We start from the raw sequence: 15,322 nt of genomic DNA, 5'->3' as shown, positions 1-15,322 counted from the left end.
AAGTGTGTCAAGTACATTCATTCACTTAGGATGAAAGGGTGAAATATGACATTAAAGGCTAAAATCAATCAGCCCACTGGTTGATCAAAAAAAAAAACTGTTCCACGTATGGCCAGCCTTATATCCATAGGAACAATGACAAAACTATATTTTTCTTTTAAATTTGAACTCCTGCCTGATATGGACATGCAGCTGTATTAAATTAGATCTGTTGGATCTGCCCAGAGTTCAGCTTCGAAAGGAGAAGCTCTGCTTGTTTACTCTTCCCCCCCCCCCCTCTGTTGCCACATTTGCCACCTTTCAGGGGGGACAGATGCATGTCAATACCAGGTACCCGCTCGCTCTACGGCAATCTACAAAATTTCCTTTATCATTTCCGCAATCCTTCAGAGCTGTAAAGCAGCTGCAAGTCTTGTGACGGACACTGTTTTGTTTTTGTTTTATAATTTTTTTTAAAATAATTTTATTATATATATATATATATATATATATATATATATATATATATATATATATATATATATATATATATATATATATATATATATAATGGGTTAATAAACCCTTTAACCCATTCCCAGCCAGTGTCACTACTACAGTGACAGTGCATGTTTTTTTTTAGCACTGATCACTGTATTAGTATCATTGGTTCCCAAAAAAGTGTCTATTATTATTATTATTATTGGGATTTTTTATTTACCAAATATATGTATCAGAATACATATTGGCCTAAATCGATGAAGAATTTTATTTTATGTGTTTTATAGCAGAAAGTAAAAAAAATATTCCTCCTTCTCCTCAATTTTTTTTTTTTTTTTCAAAATTGTCAGTCTTTTTTTTGTTTTATAGTGCAAAAAATAAAAAACACAGAAATGATCAAATTCCACCAAAATAAATCTCTATTTGTGGGAAAAAGACATACATTTTATTTAAGTAGAGCTTTACATGGCTGCACAATTGTCATTTAAAATATAGCAGTGCCATATTGCAAAAAATGGCCTGTCATTAAGGGGTAAATCTTCCAGAGGGCGAGAGGTTAATTTATATTACAACTAAGTACCCTTTTCCTAATTGATGTACAGCTGTCACATGACCCAGATCTTTGCCAGCCTCTCTGCAAGGAAACATAAGTAGGATGAGCTTGTAGTCCTCTTTCTTGCTGGTCACATGTTAAAAAAACAACAAACAAAACAAAAAAATAGCCTTTTGAAATACAGAGTAACAATAAATCAGTTCCCGCCTTGCCTATAGCAAAATCAACGGGGCGGGACTTTCATCGATCAGGTAGATGTCATATGATGTTTTAAATTCACTTAAATGATCATACAAATATATATTTGAAATCAGATCTTTATTATTTTGTGGAAATAACACGGTGCTGGTGGATTTCTGCCAGTCACAGGCTGTGTCACACCCTGCCAGCCTGTCTTAGAATAACAGGGAGGTGATTCCTCCATTAATCTACATGAAATACTCCACCCCCTTGTGTTTAGCTGGTTATTGGACATGGAGGATTAGGGAGGGAGTGGGCTGTCATTTACCACTGTGTATACACCCACATGTGTGATTCCATAGTCACATGGGCTGCTCAGATGTGATAAGGAGGAAATGCTTAGCATAAAAACTCACTGAAAACTGAATTGTGCAGAGTTGCCACCACAGCTTCAAAATCCCTAGCTGAATTGGGGACATAAGGGGGAGATGGAGACCAGTAGGTTCAAACAGGTTTTTTGCAGAATACAGAAAACTAATCTCATAGTGACCAAGTGAGTATAAAAAGCATGTAATAAATTTTATTGATTTGTGGGATGTGGGTTTAGGCTGGGTTCACACTTATGTGATTCGCACTGCATTGCTGTGCAAATCACATGTGATGTCTGTGCAATGAACTCAGCCCTACAGTTTGTATGGCCGAAATCGCATCGCATTCACACCAAAATGGTGCAGGACCCTTTTTAGTTTTGCACTGGAATCGGATTGCGTGGGTGTGGAGACCCATGTGATCCGATTCCACAGTTCGCACTGCGTTCTATGAACCGATTTGGGGGTGTCATTAACTTTCTACTGTCACCCACAGAGGTTCGCAAATGTCAGTGTGAACCGCCTGCGAGTCAGATGCGGGGACCCACACAGGAATCGGGCTGGTTCCCGCATTGCACAAGTGTGAACCGAGTCTTAGTGACACTTTAAAGCCTTCTAAAGATATCTGCATTCTGTAAAATTTTTCCTGCGCCTCGCTGTCAGAAGAACAGTAACATTCTTTTTTTGGAGCTTGCTTTGGATTGCTGTTTCTGTGGTATGTGACTGCAGATGCATACAGTATTTCTTTTTTTTTTTCTTTATCGAAGTATATGCATTGATTGGCACATAAGCATAGCAGTGATAAATATGTGCACTGTAGAAACAAAGCCTCCCACGCACATCATTTTTGTTTCTGTATGAATAGGTGTCATGTTGGTGTTCAGTTCTCAAATTTTTTATTTTTTTTCCTTACACAGCTTCTATGTAAAGACCCTGATCAGCGATTAGGGTGTTGTGGTGGAGGCGCACAGGAAGTAAAAGAACACCCATTGTTCAGGCATATAAATTTTAAGAGACTTGAAGCTGGAATGCTAGACCCTCCATTCAAACCAGATGTAAGCATAACATTTTTATTTTCAACTCTTAAAGCGAACTTAAACTGGTTGTATAGTCTTTTTTTTATTTATTTTTTTTCTTTTACCTACAGGTAAGCCTATAATAAGTCTTACCTGTAGGTAAAAAAAAAAAAAAAAATCTCCTAATCCCGTATGCAGCGGCGCATGTGCACAGGGGATTCTCGGCTGAAAACCCGGCAGACGCCGGACCCTGCCGGAAAGATGCATGCCTTGGACGCGCGGGAGCGACGATATCGCGGCTCCGGCCACTCATAGCACCGGAGCCGCGATACCCGGAAGACACGCCGAGGGAACATGTCAGTTCCCTTGGCGTGGATCGGGTGAGATGTCGGGGTCTCGTTCTAAGGAAAGTATTTCATAATGAGCTAGTATGCATACTAACTCATTATGCCTTTTCCCTTGCAGGTCTGAAAAAAATAAAATAAAATGTCAGCGGATTTTCTCCCGTTTTTTAATGATGTGAACAGGGGAGGGGGGATATCTTCAAGCTTACTCAAGATTTCTGCTGGTCATGGGATGATCAATAATGGACTTTTTATGATGCTATGTGATATGCTTTCATGTAACCTCATTTTCCCACTATATTTTAGCCGCAAGCAATATACTGCAAGGATGTCCTGGACATAGAACAGTTTTCAACAGTGAAAGGAGTGGAGCTAGAGCAAACCGACAGCGACTTTTACAGAAAAATTGCTACTGGTTGTGTGTCTATACCGTGGCAAGATGAGGTAGGTCTGCATCAAGCATGATGTAAGGATTGCCGTAAAGTCACCAGTCCAGAAACTGAATTCTCTTTTTATGCAGCCTTAATTGGAAAAATAAAGGGTATATTTAGAGTTTATTATTACTGTAGTAGTAATGTAAATGTCATTGGAATACAACTTTCACATTTTATATATTTGTGCTTTTTGTATTTTTATATTTGTATTAAAAATCAAGATATGTAGATTTACATTGAAAGGGTTGTAATAAGCATTTAAGGCTGCACCAACAAGCTCATAAGAATATTTACATAAAGCTAACTTTACATTTAAAGTTTACGTTTATCTTTGGTGGGTATTTTTGGGGCACACAAACAGAAAACAGGGATTAAAAATCCATACAAGCTCTATTGTTTACAGCTAAAAATCCACAATATCAGCCAAGGCTATGGAAGTGTATCCCATAAAACATACACAAGGTTAAAGTGATTGTAAACCCTTACAACCAACTTTGACCTACAGGTAAGCCTAGATTAAGGTTTAGGAGATATTTACCCGAAGACAGCCACCACTGTCTACGGTGCATGCGCCGTAGACAGCAGCGCACTGGGGCAGGCTGCAGATCGCGGCGATATGCCGCAGATTGCGGCGATATGCCACAAGTGTCGGCTCCCGTGCGCATGCGCGGGAGTGACATCTCGGCTCCGGCGAATCACAACACCGGAGCTGTGAGACCCGGAAGTCGCTCCGGGATCCATGGCAGCAGCGAAGAGGATGATGGGGGACCGCTTTGGGGGCTTCGTTCTCGGGTAAGTTATTCATAATGAGCTAGTATACTAGCTCATTATGCCTTTGCCTTGCAGGGTGTGTTTTTTTCTCCCCCCCCCCCCCCTTCCTCTTTAATAAATACCATAAATGCTAAACACTGTACATTTTCTGACCCAGCCAAATTTTCATCCATTTATGGCCAGCTTAAAGGGTAAGTTCACCTTTTACAGAAAAATCTGTCTACAGGTTTGGAAATATCAGTTTGTAAATGGATAGAACACTGGCTAAAAGACAGAATTCAGAGAGTAGTGGTTAATGATTCTTACTCTGAATGGTCTAAGGTTATCAGTGGTGTACCCCAAGGTTCAGTGCTGGGACCCTTACTTTTTAATATCTTTATAAATGACATTGGGTCTGGGATCAAAAGTACCATTTCAGTCTTTGCAGATGACACCAAGCTATGCAGTGGAATAACGTCCTTGCAAGACATCTCCAATTTAGAAGCCGACCTCAATGCTCTGTCTAATTGGGCGACTATGTGACAGATGAGTTTTAATGTAGATAAATTTAAAGCTATGCACTTGGGGCTAAGAATATGCATGCATCATACATACTAGGGGGTGTACAACTGGGGGGATCTGTAGTGAAGGATCTAGGAGTTTTTTTAGATCATAAGCTCAATAATAGCATGTAATGCCAAGCTGCGGTTTCCAAAGCAAGCAAAATCCTTTCTTGTATTAAGAGAGGTATGGACTCCAGAGAGAGAGATAATTTTGCCCCTGTACAAATCATTAATAAGACCTCATCTGGAATATGCAGTTCAGTTTTGGGCACCAGTTCACAAAAAGGATATCGGGGAACTGGAGAAAGTGCAGAGAAGGGCAACCAAACTGATAAGAGGCATGGGGGAGCTCAGCTATGAGGTAAGATTAGTGAAACTGAATTTATTCCCTCTTGAGAGTAGGAGATTAAGAGGGGGGTATGATCAACATCAGGGGTGTAACTAGAAATGACAGGGCCCCATAGCAAAATGTTGTATGGCCCCTCCACCCCCTCATCCTCACCCAGGGGCGGATCTAGAGTCTAGTCCCTGGAGGGGCACTGCCAGAAAATGTTTTTTTTTTGTTTTTTTTTTGGGGGGGGGGGGGTCAATTTATCGGGGCAATGGCTGATGTTGGCGCTTCAATCATCACATCACCATGGTTGTTATGGTGTGAGTATGATTGAAGAGCATTATTTCTATCATTACATTGTTATAGAAAATGAAATGGTTAAACTCCCCATAATTCAGAATCAGTGGGAGCCCCGAGTGTGTCACTTGCCACCGTCGCCTGCCACCAGATGCAGATTGTCACTTGTCACACATTGCGGATTGTCCACTTGCCACGTCACCTGCCACAAGTTGAAAATTATCCACTATCACCTGCCACCCATTGTGGATCGCCTGCCACCAGTTTCAGATTGTCACTTGTCACACGTTGCAGATTGTCACTTGTCACACGTTGCAGATTGTCCACTTGCCACGTCACCTGTGGTGGTTCTGGCCAGCTCAATAGATTGCTTTAAGAGAGGCCTGGATTCTTTCCTAACTGTACATAACAAATATAACTGGGTACTGATATTGATGGTAAAGTTGATCTGTGGAATATCTGATTGCCTCTTGGGGGGGGGGGGGAGTCAGGAAGGAATTTTTTTCCCTACTATAGCAATTGGGTCATGCTTTGCTGGGGTTTTCCACCTTCCTCTTAATCAACTGTGGGTATATGGGATTGTATGATATTTTTTATTTTTATGGTTGAACTAGATGGACTTGTGTCTTTTTTTCAACTTGACTATGTGAACTTACACTGGACCCCCTCCCCATTGCACCTGGTCCCGCTGTACCTGAAGCGGTGATCTGATGTATCGTTGCGCTGCTTTACTGGTACAAGGATTTGAAATCTGAGGCTTTCTCTTCTCCAGAGCTTACAGGATGGGCTATCAGAATGCCTCCTGTTCATACCACCTCAAGGTACATTTCGGAGATTAAGCTGTGGGGGATTTCTGATGGCCCGGACTGTGAAAGTGGCAATTCGATGTATCAGTGTGGGAGATTGACGGCTTCAGGTATAGCGGGACCGGATGCGATGAGGAGGGGGTCCAGTGTAAGTTCACCTTACAGATGTTTTGGTAAAGGTGAACTTGCCCTTTAAGCTTGCCATGAATGGATCAAAATTTGTCTGGGTCAGAAAATTTACAATGTTTAGCATTTATGGTATTTGTTAACCTTGTGTACGTTTTGTGGAATATAATTTCAAAGCTATGGCCGATATCCAAACAAACCCATTGATATTATTATTTAGTGCCCTAGCCTTACCCCTTGAAATGTCAAAATGTTGTTATACAGCTGGGGCATGCCCCGTGACTTTGTATTTTGCAGTATTGTCACTTTCAATTTATCACTGTCACTGATGATGGGAAAGATTTGATAATAAAAATGTGTTTGTTATGTGCTCTCTTTTTAGATGATAGAGACCGACTGCTTCAAAGAACTGAGTGAAGTGCCCATGGATGGACCTGTCCCACCTGATCTGGACTGGAGAGGTCTACCTTCCCCAGAACCCAAGAAAGGGCTGCTACAGCGACTGTTCAGCAGACAGGTGATGGGAGAGAGAATGTTAGGATTTATACTGGTGTGTCATTATAGCAACAGGCTCTTATTCTCAGAGATGGATAAATTCCAGGATCCAGTTTTAGTAACCCAGTCCCTAATGTTTCTAAATTTGTACAGCTGGTGTCCAGATTTTTAAAATATTTTCTTGTAGCGTTATTATACAATTGCTATATTATAACAATTATTGTTTTTACTATGATATCTGGAAGAACATGTTCTCTGTGCCTTTAAAGGGGATCTGTTCTGTGGAAACTGCCTCCTAAAAAGACAGGCAAACTGCAAAGGCCTAGTCATTGGTATTGCCAGTGGTCTCCCTGCAGCTGATCTTTTCCCCATTACTGACTTGCCATGCCTTGTTCTGCACTGTGTGTTATCAAGGTGACCACCTTGATAGAAGCAGGGCTTCGCTTCTATATACATTATATTGTCAAAAGTATTGGGACACCTGCTTTACACACACCTTAACTTTAATGGCTTCTTAGTCCATAGGGTTAAACATTAAGTTGGCCCACCCTTTGCAGCTATAACGGCTGGGGAGGCTGTCCACAAGGTTTAGGAGTGCGTCTATGGGAATGTTTGACCATTCCTCAGAAGCACATTTGTGAGGTCAGGCACTGATGTTGGACGAGAGCACATAGCTCGCAGTCTCTGCTCTAATTTATCCCAAAGATGTTCTGTTGAGTGAGGTCAGGACACTGCAGGCCAGTGAAGTTCCTTCACCCCAAACTGGCTCATCCATGTCTTTATGGACCTTGCTTTGTGCACTGGTCCAAATCATTTGGTGGAGGGGGGATTATGGTGTGGGGTTGTTTTTAGGGGTTGGGCTTGGTTCCAGTGAAGGGAACTCTTAAGGCGTTGGCATGCTAAGACATTCTGGACAATTTCATGCTCCCAACGTTGTGGGAACAGTTTAGGGATGGACCTCTTCCTGTTCCAACATGACTGGGCACCAGTGTACAAAGCAACGTCCTTAAAGACATGGATGAGCGAGTTTGGGGTGGAGGAACTCGACTGCGCTGAACAGTCCTCACCTTGACTTGATAGAACGCCTTTGGGATGAATTAGAGCAGAGACTGTGAGGCAGGTCTTCTCATCCATGTCAGTGCTTGACCTCACAAATGCGCTTCTGGAAGAATGGTCTAACATTCCCATAGGCACACTCCTAAACCTTGTTTACAGCCTTCCCAGAAGAGTTGAAGCTGTTATAGCTGCAAAGGGTGGGCTAACCCAATATTTAACCCTATGGACTAAGATCGGGATGCCATTAAAGTTCATGTGCCTGCGCAAAAGCAGGTGTCCCAATACTTTTGACAATATAGTGTATCAGAGCTGCCTCCCTAATGACTAGTGTCCTGATGAGTGATTGAGAAATATTCAAGCAGCAGATGTGCAGAAAGCATGCAAAGTATGGATCAAGTAGGGATATCCTTGTACTGCTGGTCCTCAGCTACAGCTTCCTCTCCTGCAAGGAGAACTGTGAGCAGCACAGTAGTGACATTACTAAATGTCACTCCAAATCTTGTGAGACTATATCAGTCAGAGGCAGCTGTACCTTGGATGATTTCACACTGCAGATATACAGCTATAGGGCTCAAGGCACATTGTACTATAAAACTGTCCCTCTTTTAGGCTTGTAACAATAGAGGTTGTACTTGTGCCGGTCTATATCTTGGGGTGTTTTCACACTTCTTCTTTTTTTGTTAAAAATGTGTGTTTCAACACATAAGATGTGTATTTTAAATGTATTTTATGTGCTGTCTATTGTGTATTTAAAGAAAATAGGACGTGGTCAATAGGAAGGTTTTCAGTTCTGCTAGCAATCTTTTAACAAACTTCACCGCACCAATGAATGGCACCAAATTTGTTTGCATTTGAAATGTGCGTTAAACCACATAAAAAAGCAGAAGAGTGTGCCCTTCATTGCTGCATTTTGTATTAATTTACAGCATGCAATGCAAGCACCACATTTTTATAATTGGTAAGCTGCAATATACCTGTATTACCACTTCAAGTGTCCACAGGTACTATATATCATATGTAGACGTTTGCAATGAATAGCATACCAGCATGTACTGTATCTCACAAAAGTGAGTACACCACTCACATTTTTATAAATATTTCATTATATCTTTTCTGTGACGAGACTGAAGAAATTACACTTTGCTACAATATAAAGTAGTGAGTGTACAGCTTGTATAACTGTGTACATTTTATATCCCCTTAAAATAACTCAAAACACAGTCGTTAATGTCTAAACCACTGGCAATAAGTGAGTACACCCCTAAGTGAAAATGTCCAAATTGGGCCCAAAGTGTCAATATTTTGTGTGGCCACCATTATTTTCCAGCACTGCCTTAACCCTCTTGGACATGGAGTTCACTAGAGCTTCACAGTTCCTCTTCCACTCCTCCATGACAACATCACAGAGCTGGTGGATGTTAGAGACCTTGCGCTGCTCCACATTCCATTTGAGAATGCACAACAGATGCTCAGTAGGGTTTAGGTCTGGAGACATGCTTGGCCAGTCAATCACCTTTACAGCTTCTTTAGCAAGGCAGTGGTTGTCTTGGAGGTGGGGATGTTATGTTGGACTACTGTCCTGCGCCTCAGTCTCTGAAGTGAGGGGATCATGCTCTGCTTCAGTATGTCACAGTACATGTTGGCACTCATGGTTCCCTCAATGAATTGTAGCTCCCCAGTGACGGCAGCACTTATGCAGCCCCAGACCATGACACTCCCACCACCATGCTTGACTGTAGGCAAAACACACACCTGCTTTTTGTACTCCTCACCTGGTTGCAGCCACACACGCTTGACACCATCTGAACCAAATACGTTTATCTTTGTCTCATCAGACCATCGGACATGGTTCCAGTAATCCATGTCCTTAGTCTGCTTGTCTTCAGAAAACAGTTTGCAGGCTTTCTTGTGCATCCTCTTTAGAAGAGGTTTCCTTCTGGGACCACAGCCATGCAGACCAATTTGATGCAGTGTGCGACGTATGTTCTGAGCACTGACAGGCTGACCCCCCCACCCCTTCAACCTCTGCAGCAATGCTGACAGCACTCGTGCATCTGTTTCCCAAAGACAACCTCTGGATATGACGGTGAGCATGTGCACTCAACTTCTTTGGTTGACCATGGCGAGGCTTGTTCTGAGTGGAACCTGTCCTATTAAACCGCTGTATGGCCTTGGCCACTGTGCTGCAGCTCAGTTTCAGTGTCTTGGCAATCTGCTTATAGCCTAGGCCAGGCATATGCAGTTAGTGGACCTCCAGCTATTGCAGAACTACAAGTCCCATGAGGCATAGCAAAAATCTGACAGCCACAAGCATGACACCCAGAGGCAGAGGCATGATGGGACTTGTAGTTTTTTTAACAGCTGGAGGTCCGCTAATTGCATACCCCTGGCCTAGGCCATCTTTATGTAGAGCAAAAATTCTTTTTTTTCAGATCCTCAGCGAGTTCTTTGCCAACTTCCAGTGACCAGTATGAGAGCGTAAAAGCAATAACACCAAATTTAACACACCTGCTCCCCATTCACACCTGAGACCTTGTAACACTTACGAGTCGCATGACACCAGGATGAAAAATGGCTAATTGGGCCCAATTTGGACATTTTCACTTAGGGGTGTACTCCTTTTTGTTGCCAGCGATTTAGACATTAAAGTGGAGGGCTACCCTGAAAAACAAAAGTACATTAAAATTTTGCAAAAAACAGAGGAAAAAAAAGGATTTTTTTTTTTTAACTTACCAGAAATGCCTGTTGCTAGGCATATCGTCCTAATCTGCCTCTTCTCTTCTGCCTCTTCGAGCTTCTCTCCTCCATGCTGCGTCTTCTGGGGAATGGGGTGCTGTGTGTTCTGGGAACTGTGTGTCCCAGAGCACAGCGTGCCCCATTCACAAAGCACTGCGCGACTCGCGCATGCGCAATAGGAAATGGGCAGTGAAGCCTCAAGGCTCCACTGCCTGTTTCCCTTAGTTGAAATGGCGGCGCCGGGACCCGAGAGCCAAGGGATGGGTCAGCCTCGGGCGGCCAACATCGCGGGCGCCCTGGACAGGTAAGTCTGCTTATTAAAAGTCAGCAGCTACAGTGTTTGCAGCTGCTGACTTTTAAAAAAAAAAATTAAGCTGGCCCTCCCCTTTAATGGCTGTGTGTTGAGTTATTTTGAGGGGACAACAAATTTACATTGTTATACAATCTGTAGACTCACTACTTTACATTGTAGCAAATTGTCATTTCTTCAGTGTTGTCGCATGAAAAGATATAATAAAATATTTACAAAAATGTGAGGGGTGTACTCACTTTTGTGAGATACTGTAGCAATACTTCTCATTGTTCCAAAAAATAGTATCCATTAAATGTATAAAAGTTGATCCAAAGGCCAACCATATTTCATAGATACATAGAACAACACCAGATAGCATGCATTGCTAACACCAGAGTTATGAGGGGAGAGCTTTTCAAGCTGTTATTGCCTCACCTTTATGTACTCATGTCCTTTTGTAACTATGAGATGTATTCCTAATAACTTGTATGCAATACACACCCCTAAATCTAGTACCCGTGGAAACTGTTAAACTAGTGGGTTCATTTATACAAAGAATTATTACTGCACTATTTTTTTTGTTTTTTTCTGGCGTGCTTAAAGTGCTATTAAACCCAAAAATAAAAATGTAATATACTGTAGATTATCAATCCCTGAATGTGGTGGCTGCATTGTATTTTATTTTCACTAATGTCCTAGCCAGTAATGCACTTTCTATCTTGGAGCCAGTTCCCACCTGAATCGTTCCTGTGCAACTCTGTGCATGCACTACTTTTGGTGCGATCCAGTACAATTTTCATCCTGTTCAAATGAATTTGCTGAAAATTGCACCAAAAGTAGTGCATGCACTTTCAAGAACACACTGCATCAGATGGCATGGTACTGGGGTACAAGAAGGTCTCCCTTAATCCACACATCTATATACAATCCCATGGATTGACTGTTAGTGGCGACCTCAGCCTGGGTTCCCACCAAGCCAGGCCCCCAGCGCGTTCCACTCTGCTCCTCGGCTCTTTTAATCATGGGATATAGATGTGCAGCTTAGGGGAGACCTTACATGTTCAGCGTTCACAGGAGCCGGGACCAGCTCCCTCCCAGACTGGCTCTTTCAGCAGTGGATGTCAAGGACTCATGCCGTTTGGAGAGCCTGAGCGGTTCACACATTGGGTCTTTTGGATTCACAATGGTACTAAGGTACCTGAGATCTCCCCTTTGGATGAAGGAGCATTGGAGACATCTTTTGAACAGCTGTATTGTCAGTCTGGAGAGAGGGTAGTGTTAGATGCACTAGCAGAGTTAGATGGACTTGACTTGCAAATTAAAGCTGAACGCCAGCTAACTTTTTTTAAGCAGTTACAGTAATAATTAGTTTTCCCCTTTTGGGATAAAGGTTTTATATAAATGAATGGCACCCCTGGCAGGTTTAAATGGTTTGTCTTGACTCTCATGCCACTTTTCCTGGGCAGCTAAATAATATATTATTTTACTATATGTTATAACCTAATCATTTATTAATTATCTATTTACTGTGAAATTACTGGTTTGATGTTATAACTTCAAACTTCAGTAATTTGTCCGTTAAGCTACCTGCTTGAGTACCGTTTTCAAAAATATAGTAAATTGCCTTAAAAACAATATATAATAATTGTATATTGCTTATGGTCATTTTCTTTGCTAGAAAATTACTCGGAACCCCGGAACCCCAAAACATTATATATATATATATATATATATATATATAAATTATTTATTTTTAGCAGACACCCTAGGGCAGTGATTGTGAACCTTGGCACCCTAGATGTTTTAGAACTACGTTTCCCATGATGCTCATGTACTCTGCAGTGTAGTTGAGCATCATGGGAAATGTAGTTCCAAAACATCTTGGGTGCCAAGGTTCACCAACACTGCCCTAGGGAATAAAATTATGTTTTTTGCAACTTTTTATGTTACACGTATTTGCGCAGCAATTTTTCAAACGTGTGGGTTTTTTTGGGGGAATAAAAAAATAAAAAATATATTGTTTCCAGCATCAACAAAAAAGGTGACTGAAAAGCATCTTAAAGGGACATCGTTTGTAAATGTTTTTGTTAAAGGAGTATAACTAGTAGAACTGCAATAGCCTACATAACGAGAATCGAATACGTAACTTGTGAATATGTAACCTGTGTGTGTCTGGCTCTGATACTAGCCAGTGCCTCAACAGCCACTGACCTCGCCACACGTCCCTGCTAGAAATGCCTAAAATAGAACATATGGAAGGCAAACCAATGGGTTTATGTTAATGCCAACACCTTCAGTAACAAATACATACTTTTCTTTTTCGCCTATACTGCTGGGTTTAGCCGCTGGGGAAAAAAGGGAAGCCCAATGTAAGATATTCATTCAAAGTCATACCTAAGACAGGGCTACAGATTACCAGTGATGCCACGCTGATTGGCCCAGTGCTGTCACATGATCCTCCATATCTGAAAGGACTGGGTATTTCCTTCCTTTTCCATCCACTGAACATAGTTGCAGAGAAGTAGAGGTCAAGTACATAGTTGCATAGTACTGTATATGTGGGAAGTATATAGAGAATGGAAGTAAACCTGTGTTCTTAGCCCGTTTAATTGTAGTCTTTCCATTTATTTGCATGGCCTCTTTCACTGTATTTGTTCTGATTGTGCTTTCTCTCCTTCTCCAGGACTGTTGTGGTAACTGCAGTGATAGTGAAGATGAGCCGACTCGCCTATAGCTTTGCGGGACTTCAAAACAATTGAGTTGAACCGGTTTACAGTTGTGTTTTTTTTTTTTTTTTTGCACACTTATTACCACACACTTCCCCTCCAGAAAGGCAGTTACAACACAGTGCTACATGAATTGGACACCAGTTGTCTGCTAAGGGAATTATGTCAAATATTTTATGTATAAATGGAAATCTATGAATATAGGAATGTATATTTTCAGAAGTTTTTTTTGTTGTTTTTTTGCCCTCAGTGGCTTGATTAACTCCATCCCTTGCTGCCATAGGCCAAAGGACTGCACAGGCCTCTCAGGAAGGACTAGCGAAGTGAAACCACACAATATTTCACACTGTCCTTTCTATCTTTGTGCTAAAAGATTTTTTTTTATTTTTGTTTAAAAATTGTATTTTTTTTTACTTCTGTATAGGAATACATAGGGTATTTACCACAGTCCTCACTTCAAACTCCTTTGAGAGTTAAACCTCCACTTGCATATATTATGTTTTGTCTTTTTCATGTTATGTAAAGCTAAAAATGGACGTTTAGTAATCCAGTATGTGAAAAACTACTTTTAAGCATTTAGGTGTGTAATTTCAAGGCAGGTGATTTAATGTTTGTTCGGGCCACACTGGGCATTATGGGTAATACTTTAGAATCTGTTGTGGTGAGCCTGCAAATGTTGGAAGGGACTTTCATCAGGGAGATGGCACACTGGCGCTTTTAGGCTAGCATATTACGATGCTAGACCTATTATTAAAGAATTGACTGCCGCAGACAATCTTCACAATTTAAAAGGGTCACAGCTTTTTGTCAGTGCTTGTTCAGCCTAGAAAAGTCATGTACTACATGTGCCAACAGCAACCAATTCATTATTATATTTATTTTGCTTTAACTGCTTTAAATTATTAAAAGATGGAATATGATTGGTTGCTATGGTTCTAAGAACTTGTTAACTGCTCTTTCAACTGGCTTATCAAGCACAACAGACATTTAAAAGCCTAGTGTATGTACTTAGCAAGTGGTTGTAAAGGGTGAAGGTTTTTACCGTCATGCATTCTACGCATGAAGGTAAAAAACCTTCAGTGTGCAGCTCCCCCAGCAGGCCCTTCAATCCAGGGATGTGCACCAGAGCATCAGCTCTACCGAGTCTCTCCATTCTCACTGGCTGTCAATCACAACCAATGAAAAGGGAGCACGGGGCTGGACTGAGCCGCACTCTGTGTATCCCATAGACACACAGACGGCTAGGGAGCGAGCATGCAGCTTGCTCTGGGGGCACTCGACAAGGGGGAGGAGCACCAGCAGGGGACCCCCGAAAAGAGGTGGATCGAGACTGTTCTGCTCTGTGTGTGATATGTTTTATTATGTTAAAGAAACAAATTTTACCTTTTTTGGAACCTCTTGCATACAGCCAGTGAAGTGACTAGCTCCAGGTGATACAATGATGAAATAAATCTTCCTATATAAGTTGTATCTGTAAATTTGTACGCCACAGAAATTGTCTTTCAAAACCTTTCCAGTTGGCCAGTAGGCATTCTGAATTCCATCCACATCATTGAAAGCCAGATGACCAGCCTTACACTGAAATGGAATTCGGAGTGTAAGGGTCCCTTTACACGGGCGGATCAGTGATGATCCGCCCCGTGGATATCTGCTTGCACAGCGGGGATCGCTGGAGCGATCTCCGCTGAGCAGGAAGATGACAGGTCCGTCTCTGCACACTGCGCAGGGATGGACCTGTCGCAGCGCCTCTCTCCCCTATTGGAGATCGG

General features: G+C 41.8%; 1 protein-coding gene across 1 annotated transcript in view; it reads left to right on the top strand.

Moving 5' to 3' along the window:
- The window catches only part of GRK6 (G protein-coupled receptor kinase 6), a 78,547-nt gene extending 63,530 nt beyond the window's left edge, over window positions 1-15,017 (top strand). The window contains exons 13-16 of the mRNA XM_077472548.1: window positions 2,499-2,636; window positions 3,248-3,385; window positions 6,631-6,765; window positions 13,511-15,017. Coding sequence (XP_077328674.1) covers window positions 2,499-2,636; window positions 3,248-3,385; window positions 6,631-6,765; window positions 13,511-13,561 — 462 coding nt within the window. The 3' untranslated portion in view covers window positions 13,562-15,017. The remainder of the gene's footprint in view (window positions 1-2,498; window positions 2,637-3,247; window positions 3,386-6,630; window positions 6,766-13,510) is intronic.
- Window positions 15,018-15,322: the final 305 nt, after the last annotated feature.

Source organism: Lithobates pipiens, unplaced genomic scaffold (assembly GCF_037356315.1).
Source record: "Lithobates pipiens isolate NorthernLeopardFrog02 unplaced genomic scaffold, aLitPip1_a1.2 Scaffold_8, whole genome shotgun sequence".
In the NCBI taxonomy this organism is placed as follows: Eukaryota; Metazoa; Chordata; class Amphibia; order Anura; family Ranidae; genus Lithobates; species Lithobates pipiens.
This window is presented reverse-complemented; position numbering and strand designations above follow the sequence as displayed.